Source organism: Carya illinoinensis, chromosome 9, assembly GCF_018687715.1.
Source record: "Carya illinoinensis cultivar Pawnee chromosome 9, C.illinoinensisPawnee_v1, whole genome shotgun sequence".
NCBI lineage: Eukaryota > Viridiplantae > Streptophyta > Magnoliopsida > Fagales > Juglandaceae > Carya > Carya illinoinensis.
This window is the reverse complement of record NC_056760.1, coordinates 8,063,003-8,075,391: the sequence shown is the minus strand read 5'-3', so window position 1 is coordinate 8,075,391 and position 12,389 is coordinate 8,063,003. Positions and strand designations below refer to the sequence as shown.

General features: G+C 35.5%; 1 protein-coding gene across 2 annotated transcripts; it reads left to right on the top strand.

Annotated features, from left to right (window-relative positions):
• The first annotated feature begins 9,824 nt into the window (after positions 1–9,824).
• LOC122276289 lies at positions 9,825–11,795 on the top strand. 2 transcript variants are annotated; one of them, XM_043085896.1, is made up of 3 exons: positions 9,825–9,984; positions 10,552–10,845; positions 11,584–11,795. In XM_043085896.1, the coding sequence occupies exon 2, from the start codon at positions 10,552–10,554 to the stop codon at positions 10,819–10,821; it is 270 nt and encodes an 89-aa protein (XP_042941830.1). In that variant the 5' UTR covers positions 9,825–9,984; the 3' UTR covers positions 10,822–10,845; positions 11,584–11,795. The 2 variants fall into 2 exon arrangements, with proteins under 2 accessions (XP_042941830.1, XP_042941831.1); XM_043085897.1 differs by having other exon boundaries at positions 9,828–9,984; positions 10,549–10,845.
• Positions 11,796–12,389: the final 594 nt, after the last annotated feature.

Below are 12,389 nucleotides of genomic sequence, written 5' to 3'. Positions count from 1 at the left end.
AGAATATTCGTGATGAATCTATTAATTTTTGGCATGACAATTGGGTAAGCAATGGTTCCCTTATCCAAAAAGGATTCATTATTTTTAATCCCTCTTTACAAATCAAATATGTTTTTTTCTCAAAATGGTTAGGACCTTAATTTGATCCACAACCTCGATGGCCAATCCATTGTCAATAAGGTCAATCTCTTCCCTATCAAAAAAGAAAAAAAAAATTTGATATACGTATTTGAAAGCACAACAAAGATGGCATCTTCTCTTTCAAATCTGCCTGAAATTTTATTAAAGAGCACTATCTTACATTTTCTTTAACCCCTTCTAAATGCAATAACTGCACGGATGGGTATGGTGATACCTCTAATCATGTATTCTCCGATTGTAAGCTTTCCAAAGAGGTTTGGCAGTATATCACTACTATCTTTGGCTACACAAACACAATTTATCACAATTGAAAAATTAATGCCACTCATTGGTTGTCCTCCTTTAGAGGTTCTAATCAGCTCTATTTACTCACTCACCTTCTTCCTCCCATTATCTTTTAGGATCATTGACTTACTATAAATAAATCTCATTTTGAGAACTCTTTTAACCCTACTACCACTATCATTCATAAAATCGATAAGTGGTTAAGAGACCATAATTCTCTCATTAAGCCTTGCTCTCTTGTACCCTTTGCTAATATTTCTGTCCTTCATACCTACACATTCCCCCAACCACCATCTGGATAAAAAAAAAAAATCCATTATTGTTTGTTAGTTAGCCCCTCCTTGAGGATCTCTAATACTCAACGTCAGTAGTGCCTAGGGGTGAATTCGGTCAGGTCCGGTCGGTCCGCAGGAGGATTTGTGGACCGGACCGGACCAATTCGGTCCAGGGTTTTCCCACCCTGGACCGGACCGAAATGCACTAAGGACCGGTCCGGTCGGTCCCTTTCGGGGGGGTCCGGTCCGGTCGGTCCGTCGGTCCAAATATGGACCATGTGGCCCATGGGCCCAATCGGCCCAACAGTGAAATCACATTAATTTTTTATCTAATTTTATGTCAAAAAATACCTAAAAATAAAAGATTTGAATGCAAAATAAAATTGAGCATAAAAAGAAAATTATCTATATACAATAAATTTGAATAAAAGATTTTACAAGGAAAAAAAAAATAAAGAAAATTGAAAAAAACCCATAAATTACAAAAAAAATCCATGACTTAATGTCTAAATTAATGATTTGCAAAGGACCTATGATTTCATTAAAACTTAAAGAGCACCACTTTTACATCCAAAAATAAAAAATCCAACAATTCATGTCAAATCCTCACATACAAGCAATATTTCATATCAAATGAAATTTAATACATCTAATTCTATGCCAACTAAACATCCATATTTCAAAAGAAAAGGAAAAAAGTTAAAAAGTACATCTAATTCTTAACTAAACATTTTTTTTTTTTATAGGTCTTAACTAAACATCCAACTAAACATCCAACTAAACATCCAACTAAACATGCCAACTAAACATCCAAAAGTCCAAATAAAAGGGAAAAAAAATAAGAAACCAAAAAAAGTTAAGCAAAGGACATAAAAAATATTACAATTTACAATCCATGCATCTAGGCTTCTAGCCATAATAACTAATAAAGTGATATTACGAATTACAAGTGACTAAATAATAACTAATACAAATAACAAATAACTAAGATATGATCTCTAAACGGCAAACACTTGATCCCGTCAAAGCTTTCACCACCAAACGAAATGCTGCCAAATAGGACACAAAAATTCAATGAGAGACAATACAAAAGTAAAACTAAATTGGACAAGTCACAATTGAAGAAAATAATCTAAAATTTTAAAGAAAACAATTTAAGTTCTCACCTCATGAATTTGCATTAGATGTAGACATTGTATTTGACGCCTCCATAGAATTTTCACCCTCCTGAGCAAGTGCTATACAATAAAGGAAAAAAAAACAATTTATATAAATTTTCACTACATATATAAATCATAAAAGTTATAAAATGAAGTAAATAATAAACATACCCATATCCAACTGCCTCTCAAAATCTTCCACATCATCCATTATAGTCCTAAGGCTGATTGGAGTAGATGAAGAACGAAGCCAATTTTGTGTACAAATGAGGCCCTCAACCATCATTGGAGATAAACTACTTCGGAAAGGATCAAGAACACGACCCGCTGTGCTAAAGCAAGATTCAGAGGCAACTGTAGAGACTGGTATTGCAAGTACATCGCGTGCAATTTTTGAAAGCACACGATATCTAAATGAGTTAACCTTCCACCAAACTAGAATGTCAAAACTTGCACTGTCTGTCTCACACTTTTCATCTAGATATCTATCAACCTCTGACTTGCTTTCAAGAGAGTCCTCCGACTGCAACCGTTGCTTAAATATGGACATTCTCTGTGCACGAACATCCACGTCTGTACTTGCGCCATCTTCATCAGTAAGATTTACATCTTCACGTGATAAACTTCTAGACTGCTGCTGTTGTTGTAAAGAGTTGCTATACTCATCATTTGCAAGGTATGACTCATACATGCGGGTTAAAGTATTCTTCACTGAACAACTCAAATCAACTGCTTTTGTGGGATCATGGGCATACATCACTTCCAACTCAAAGTCAAGATATCGCATCTTGTACCGAGGATCAAGAAGAATTCCAACAAACAACAACATATTCATATTATCCAAGTTGCCCCAATATTTGTTAAATTTTTTCTTCATATTTGTGGCCATTGATCCCACCACAAGGTTTTGATTTTGACACTCCAAATCAATTGCACCGGATATTGTAGCTAACTCCGGAAAAAAAGAGTTGCAAGTTGCATATAGACCCCCCGAAAAGCGTAAAGTTGCATCATGAAATAGTTTAAGAAACTTTACAAACAACCTTGCCTTCTCCCAATCAATATTATTGGGAGGCCCCAACTTTTTTGACGTTCTCCTATTCACAACTTGCTCTACATCTTCCTCATCATCGTCATCATCATCTCCAATACTAGTAAGGAAAGCCGAATCCTCTTCTTCCAACCGTTCAAACGCTCTTCGAAATTTTATTGCTCTCTCTAACATAAGATAGGTGGAGTTCCACCTAGTTGGTACATCTAAGCAAATGCCACTTTTACACGTAATTTCTTCCAACTATATACATTTATTAAACATGCTCCACCTTTGAGGTGATGACTTCACATATTTTACAACACCTCTCACCTTTGCAATAGACTCATCAAATTCCCTCAACCCCTCACGAACTATTAAGTTTAAGATGTGGGCACAGCATCGAACATGCAAAAATTCATGTTCCAAAATAGTATCCTTCCTATACTTGGTTTTTTTCTTCAAATAAGAAACTGCACCATTATTAGAACTTGCATTATCAAGTGTGATAGCAAGATATTTTGGTCGCCCCCAATCATGCAAACACATCTCAATGGCCTTACCAAGTGTATCCCCTTTGTGATTCTCAACCAAACAAAAAGAAAGAATTCTCTTGTGTAGATTCCAATCATCATCAATAAAGTGTGCAGTAAGACACATATAATTGAGATTTTGCACGGATGTCCATGTATCCGTAGTGAGGGAAACTCGTTGCCCTTGAAGAGCACTTCTCAACTTATTTTTTTTCCTCGTATACACACTAAAGCAATCCTTTGCAACCGTAACACGAGATGGAATCGTTACCCACTTAGGGCAAACAGTAAGCATAAACTTCTTGAAACCCTCTCCCTCAACAAACCTAAAGGGTAGCTCATCAAGAATTATCATCTCTGCTAAGCTTTGTCTACAAGCATCAACACTGAATGCTATAGACACAAGTTCTCCACTACCACTTCCTCCATCCGCCTTCCAAGCTAGGGTAGTTTGAGACTTATCCGTCCTATTAAAAGGACATTTCTTACATTGTTTTTCAATATGATATTTCATGGACTTTGTACCGTTGGTCTTCGTATCACATGCATACGAAGCAGTACAATAATTACATTTAGCCCTAGGTTTACTTGGATCACCGTTTGGTATTCTAGTAAAATGATCCCAAACCATTGACCTATGTCTACCACTTACATTGGGTGCAAGTGGAGGTAGGGCTGTACCACTTTGTGTATGCATACTTGACTCTACATCATCTGTAGTAGAGTCTTGAATCTGGTCCATCTACATGATTTCAAAAAAAAAATAAAAAAACAAAAAAACATGAATCAATCTGTCATTCATGAACACATATATACATGAACGTACAATCATATTAAGAACTTCATAACATTAATATTATATGGTTTGATTTTCTGTCATTCATGAACACATATATAATAAGCAACCCCGTGGAGAAGAGAAGGACATGATTTCAAAAAACAAAAAAAAAACAAAAAAACATGAATCAATCTGTCATTCATGAACACATATATACATACAAGTACAATCATATTAAGAACTTCATAACATTAATATTATATGGTTTGATTTTCTGTCATTCATGAACACATATATAATAAGCAACCCCGTGGAGAAGAGAAGGACATGATTTCAAAAAAAAAACAAAAAACAAAAAAACATGAATCAATCTGTCATTCATGAACACATATATACATACAAGTACAATCATATTAAGAACTTCATAACATTAATATTATATGGTTTGATTTTCTGTCATTCATGAACACATATATAATAAGCAACCCCGTGGAGAAGAGAAGGACATGATTTCAAAAAAAAACAAAAAACAAAAAAACATGAATCATGTAGTCAAATACGGTAAATACCTAACCTAACCAAAAAAAGCAAACTACATTTGGAAATTAGAGGTATTTATTACCTTTAGAGGGAACTGGAGTCTGGAAGGGTGCGAATCACCGTTTGGAGGGGCTGGACCGGCTGGTTTGTGGGAAGTGGAGGGGCTGGACCGGCTGGTTTGTGGACCGTTTGGAGGGGCTGTGAGTCTGCGATGGGTATCGTTGAGCTGAGGGGGCGAAGGTCTGCGATGGAAGGGGGTCTGTATGGGTCGGCCGAGCTGAGAGGTTAGGGTATCGTTGAATCGGGAGCTGAGGGGTAGGGGGGAATTGGGAATCGCCGAATCGGGAGTTGAGGGGGGGATTGGGAATTGGGAATGAAATCGATGAGCTGAGGGAGGGGGGAAGAAGGCTTTGCCTTCCGTTTAGGGATAAAACGGCACCGTTTGGGATTAAATTTAACTCCAAACGACGCCGTTTAAGGTTTAACAGACCGGCTGGGTTTAAATTTTAAAACTGAGTTGCATGAAACGGCGCCGTTTCATGCAACCCGGTTTTAATCCTTGGTCTCCACTGGACCTAAACGGCGCCGTTTAGGTCCAATCTTTTCTTTTAAATTCTTTTATCTTCTTGTTATTTAAATGCAAAAATATTTAAATTAATATAATTAAAGTTAAGTAAACTAATTGATGTAATAATGTGGATTATTTCATTAACTCAAAAAATAATTAATTAAACTTATATTAATATATTAATTACTATTTTATTACTAACTTAGAGATATAGACTTATAGTTATAGTATGTCAATGAATTAGTGAGCTATATTAAACTTATAGATGCAAATTTTTTTATATGATCATGAATCATGATTCATAGATGTAGATGTTAATAAACTATAATTAGTTAATGGTGAATTGGTGATAGGTTAGTTAATAACTTAATTGATATCATATATTAGTTCATTAAAATTTACATTAATTGCTTTATATTTAGTTATAAGTTACAACTTAGGTATTTTACAAAAAATTTATCTACTAACTTTAATTAGATCATAGATGTAGTGTAGTCTTGTTACTTGTATATGTTAATAATTAATAGTAACATAGTTAATGGTGAATTGGTGATAGGTTACTTAATTGATATTATATATTAGTTAATTAAAATTTATCATTGATTTATATTTACAAAGTTACAAGTTACAACTTAAGTATAACTTGTTTATCTAATAACTTTAATCAGATCATAGATAATAGTTATATTAGTAATTAGTTAATTCACCTACTAATTAGTTAATGGTGAATTTAATCAATTGATAATAAGTATTAATAACTAATTGACATTAGTTAATTACTAGAACATTAATTTAAATTTAAAGTTTTATATTGTTAAACTTAATGGTAATATTTTAGATGAAAATTGCATAATTAATTATACAATTATTATATAAAATAATATATATAATATATTTTAAAATCACATTTTTCTATTCGGTCGGTCCGGTCCAAAAAAGTCATGGACCGGGACCGGGACCGAAACCGAAAATCTTAACTTTCATGGACCGAGACCGACCGGCTCTAAGGCCGGTTCGGTCCGGTCCGGTCCGGACCGAAACACTCGGTCAAGTCGGTTTTACCGGTCCGGACCGACCGGCTTTCACCCCTAGTAGTGCCTCTAATGGTAATCTAGAGTCTAATGGTTGTGGGGGGAGGAGGGTTCTTCAGTCCCATGATTGCTCTTTTGTTGTTGGTTTTTCTTGCTATCTTGGTATGGGTACGAACACTTTTTCAAAGTTATTTGTTTTAAAAACTGGGTTTACTTTATGCTATCAATGGGGTGTTCATAACCTTCTTGTGGAAACTGATTATCTACTTGTGGTGAATTGGTTTAATAAAAATTTATATCCCTCTTGGAAATATACTGATCTTTTGGATGATATCTTACATTTCAATCATTTTTTTTTTCTTTTAGAATTACTCATGTTTACAGAAAAGGGGTGCTTTAAGAAAGTCTCACTAATCATGGAGCTTTGGGCAACACTGTAAGTTCATCTTCTATTTTTGAATTTCACAAACATATGGTTGGACTTTTTGCTTTGGATCGTGCAGGTATTGCCAACTTCTGGCATTAATTCTAACCTTCTTAATTTCTTCTTATATCTTCATTTTTGTTTCTTTCCTAGTAATGGTCTTTTTTGTTAAGAACTTGGTTTTGGATTTTCATATGTTGTAAACACCTTGCTCTTTTTGTATGAGACATTCACCCGCTATAAGTAAAGGTTTATCAATAAAATTTGGGTCTTGTCCTCTTCTTTAAAAAAGAAAAAAATGTTTGTAATATTAAATATTAGTGTTTATGGGATTTATAAATCAATAAAAAATAGTTTAGCAATCCATACATGTAGTATATGATAATAAACATGTTTTTTTTTAAATAAAGTTTAAAAGAGAAGCGTTATAGCCACAAAAAAATTCTACAAAAGTAAATACATAAACTAACATAGTTTTATATAATACGTTAGATTTACTTTATAATAAAAATAATTTTACAATCTAACTTACCATTAGAAATGTATTTGACACATGGTTAATTGTGGATATTTTTCTCTATTATACTGCTTGATTGTTTATATAAATCCTGCATGTATAAATTAATTATTCATATTAGAATACACAATAAAGTTCCAGGATCTCAGATTTCTTATACTCTTGTGCTCTCTTTGTTAGCAACCTCCATAGATAATCACTATCTAGCTCTGTGCAAAATAACCATTTTAAAACACAAGCTCGAACTTTTCTTCGTGGTATCAAAGCTTTGAGCTCTGTGATTCATATCTCTGATGCCAATTGACGCCGGATAGAATAGCGATTATCCTGCAGGCTAGTTCCAGCAGATGATTCACAGGGAAGAAGAGGCGAAAATCACCCAAAACGCAGAGAAAAAAATCTCTAGGATTTAACTGAATATTATCAAATCAAGTAATAATGAAAATCAGTCCACAAGCTGGACTATTATAGCCAAAAATAGCGTTTATCCGAATTTTGTCAAAAATAGCAAAATCCCAAAAATCACTCCAAATTGAGATTCAAAATAAAATAAGCAATCTGCAAAAAATTCGGCCCAAATCGGATTTAAAATGACTTTCTAACTGACAAATGAAATATTACCATAAATAGTAAAAAATAACTAAAACTAGTGATTCGGAGGGAAAAATAGTAAAATTTGAGGTCGAAAACAGGGCACATGGAGCCATGATCAATGTGGACAACGTGCGCGCCGAAAAGAGCTTTTCGAATTGGGGTCTTATAAGCAATTCCGATGCCCATAGCCAAAGTTATGGTCAAAAGATTGAAACGCACTCAAAACGGTCCCAATTAGGAACATATCACAATCAATTTCCGCCTTTGTGCTGATCTGTCAACTCATAGTATCTCAGCGCCATCAAGGTGCAATCTGACAATTCAGCATCATCTGTCTCGAACCCCCCTGCATCACATCTATATCAACCACATCTTCCATATCTCAACAAGAGGATTCCAGAAACCCTTATTTTCTTAAGGACCTTGGCTACCTTAGTCTTAGATACTTTCTTGGCATTGAAATTTTCCAATCTGCCAAGGAGTTGCTCTCTGCCAGTAGAAATATGCACTTGAAATCATTGTTGATGCTGGTCTTTTGCCAACCAAATTTCATACGGATCAAAATCTATAGCTCACTAAGGATCAAGGCATTCTGTTGACAGATCCTCTTGTGTGTAGAAGGCTTGCAGGAAGATTTTTATTCCTTATCATTATTCGACCTGATTTGCCTCTTTCAGTTCATATTCTTAATTATTTAATATTTATTAACTATATATAAAATGTTAATTAAGAGATCACTTAATTTCATTAATCATATATATACAATAAAAAAATGTTCATAGGCTGAGTAGACCAATAACTAACGGTTCAATTCAACAAAAATGATTGATTGAAATTTTGAATGTGAGACGCTTTGAACCGGTGGCACCTATTATCTGTATTTGTCGAAAACCAATGAGGAGTGGACACGTATGCTATGCTTTATGAAACATTTGTGAGTGCGCAACAAGCGATCAATGCCTCCTCCCCCCCAGACCCCCCGTTCTCTCTGCGTTCTCATTTCTGCAGATCCTGCCCCCACCCGCCCAACCCCCTGACCACCCTCTTCTTGCTGCGCTCCCCTCTTCTCTCTACAATCTCCCCCCACCTCGCCGACCCCCTCTCTGCGCTCCTAGTGGTCCCGATCTCACACACAAACCCATATTCCGTCTCTCCTATACGCCGATCTCGCACACCGACGAACCTACCAACCCATCATGGTAAATGCTAGAAACTATAGGTGAAATGCAATATTGTTATGTGAACCGACTGCCCTATTTTCAATCTATAGGTGAAATAATTTTTGTGTAAAATCCATCCATAATTTTTGAGTACATGCTAGAAACTATACTAGTCTTTTTCATGATTCTATAATTTTTGTGTAAATCGACTGTAATTTTTTCATGATTCTTGCATAATTTTTTTTCTATTATTAAGTGTTAATGGCAGTGTAGACAAAAGTAGTTCAAACGCGAGGCTTGTGCATGGCCATTTCAATTTCTTTCATGTTCGGGGGACAGAGAGACTGAATGGGTGAGGACGACGGAGATGGGGAGGCTGGGTTTTGAGCGAGTGAGAGAGTTTCTTTCGTGTTCGGGGGAGATCAAGCGACAGAGAGACTGAATGGGTGAGGAAGACGGAGATGGGGAGGCTAGGTTTCGAGCGAGTGAGAGTTCTTTCGTGTTCGGAGGAGATCGATCGACAGAGTGAGATGAATGGGTGAGATATTGGCTTCCGAACCGAATTCCCTGTTGTGCGGTATAACGGGTAGTGTGTAACCAATAACGTGGCATATTTCTATTGGCTTTCGATATTTTGTATTTGCAGGAGACACCGGCATGAAATTATTCTCATTTTGAATTTATGACTCCCCTGAATCAAACTGGACCGGACCTAAGTAGACGACCGATTTCACCTTGGAGCCGGAGGCAAGGCTATTAAGGAAATTTCATACACAGATGAAATCTTATGTATGTAGGCAAATATAGACCGTTGGATGGAATCAGCCAGTTCAGTGCACGATTTAGAATCGCTGAGTTTGACCACCTATTGGAGCTCCGTCGAGTTGAGAAAGTGAAGCCGTCCTTCCCTTTTTTCCAAATATCCCGATCAAACAACAGCCACTCCAAGTAAGTCTCTTGCTTTTCTTCCCTGTTTTCACTTTGATCTAATCGCTAATAACGATCTTCTTCTCGATTCCCATTTTGAACGGATTTTCTTTCCTTCCTTGATAAATCAAGCATTGCACTGCCTTAGGGTTTGTCAGTTTGTACGAGGCATCTATTTGCTGATTGAACTTCTCTAATACTGATAATTCATTGATTCTTCCTTCCGTTTGGTTACTGTTAAAAGGTGGAAAGGAAAATAAAAGATAGGAACATTATCTTTAGAAAGGATAATCAAAGAGCATGGTTTTCTCGGAATACATCTTCCGGGAAATATGAAGTTTCTTTCTTTTGCATGGCATGTTTATTTATTTTCGGGAAAGTGGGATTATAAAAATGAAGATTTGCACGGAAAATGCCCCAGGCAATTTTGTGATTTATGTGAGAATTTCGTAATTGAATCCGACGGAGCCTACGTTTTCTTTGTGCGGCAAATAGTTCCTTTTCCCCCTTTTTCTATGGAAAATCTCTGCGGGCTTAAAAGTTTTCTCAGCAAAAGTAAGGTTATTTACGGTCCCTGTATAATAGCAGATGGCACTGAGGAACTTCTACAATGAGATCAAAGGGCTGAAGGTAAAGGAACTGCCCAACCATGTGAAGCCGATGCTTTCCATCAACTATGTGAAGAGTGCAATACAGAGAGGGCTGGACAACTACCATGCCAAGTACATCCAAACCAGCTCCGTTGACCCTCTCTTCCATGTCTGCTATGGCGGGATGATCTTTTCCTACCTGGTTGCACTCCCTGAGGAACGCCGCCACCTTGAGCACCAGCAGCATGCCAAAGAGCATGGCCACTGATGATCAGTCAGTCGGTTATTGCAGGTTTGTGCTCAAATGAGTAATTGTGGGCTTTTTGCTCAACGATAATTGTGATTTTTTATTGATCCAAGTTTTGTTTGTTTTCTTCTTGATTGATTCGTGGCTTTGCTGGATTACACTACAGCTTTGTTAGATTGGTTAATTTTTCAATATCTGAAGGATGGATGCGTTTGAATTAATAATTATTTTTTCTTGTTTAATTTTTAATTGATGGGTCTATTTTCTGCATTGAGTTGTTTTTATAGGTCTAGGGTGTCTAGAAGTTTGATTGATGCAGACATGGTAATGGTTTTGTAATCTTATAGATTTGTTGGATGATTTTGCTCGAGTGTTCACCCAATGTTTTGAAGAAAATTATTATGGGTGGCTACTTTTATTATCAGATATTATTAATGAAATTACATGACATTTGACTAGTATTGTGATACATTTTTCTCTAATCATGAAGCGTCTATCATGCCACTCTTTTTGTAACAAGAATCTGTTCAAAAGTCTAGACTGGCACGTGCATATCTAAGCAAATAAGTCCTAAGACGTGTATGATCGTAATCAAATAGAAAATATGCATCCAGTAGTCATTATGATCAAATAGCCAACAAACTTGGTTTCTTCACAGCCTCTACTGTTATACTGCTGCTGGAAGAATTATTTTCTTGCTGTTCTTTAGCTAATATTCAGTTTATTTTTTATTTTTTTTTTACAATTTACTAGGCTCATACCTTTTGTTTCCTCTATTTGCAGGTTCCTAATCGCTGATTGGGAGACAATTGAAATGCATACTGTTTATTTGATTTTGGTATGTGGAAATTGTTAACAGAGAGATTCTGTCTTCTCAATTGCTTGGCAGCATTAAGTGATACAATAAAATCCAATCCACATTAACGTTGTCTATCTTACTTCAATTACTTCAAGTTTGATTGTTGAAATGAATGTCTATTTGCTTTGATTGCCTAGTCCTCGTGATGAACTAATAATATCTTGTCGCTTCTATTGTTACTGCATTTGATCGACAGCTAAATTTGTTTGTGAATTACCAATAAAAGTAATATAATAGGTTGTCAATTGTCTTGGTGCCTATCACCTGTATCTACTTCAAGTTGGAAGATTTTATATATTTTGCCAAATTCAAGGGAATGTTGTCAATGTGTGTGGAAATGTTGTCATTCTTTTCTATCGGTGCTGGGCTATGCCTTTTTCATTTTTTGAATGATGTGAAACTCATCAGAGTCGAATCCTCCGAATTCACCCCTTGGTTAGTGTGGTTATATCGTTTGTATCATATATATAGTGTGCTTTCGTTCGGTTTATGATCTTGGTGGCAAAAACTTCTTGTTGACGTTGAAAGAATCTGTCCTTTTTCTTTTTTCTTTTTTTTCCTTTTTTAAATATAGGAGTTGAGATGAGTTGAAATAAAAATTGAATAATATATTGTTATAATATTATTTTTTAATATTATTATTATTTTAAAATTCAAAAAAGTTGAATTATTTATTATATTTTGTGTGAAATTTTAAAAAAATTATAATGATTAAATGAGATGAATTGAG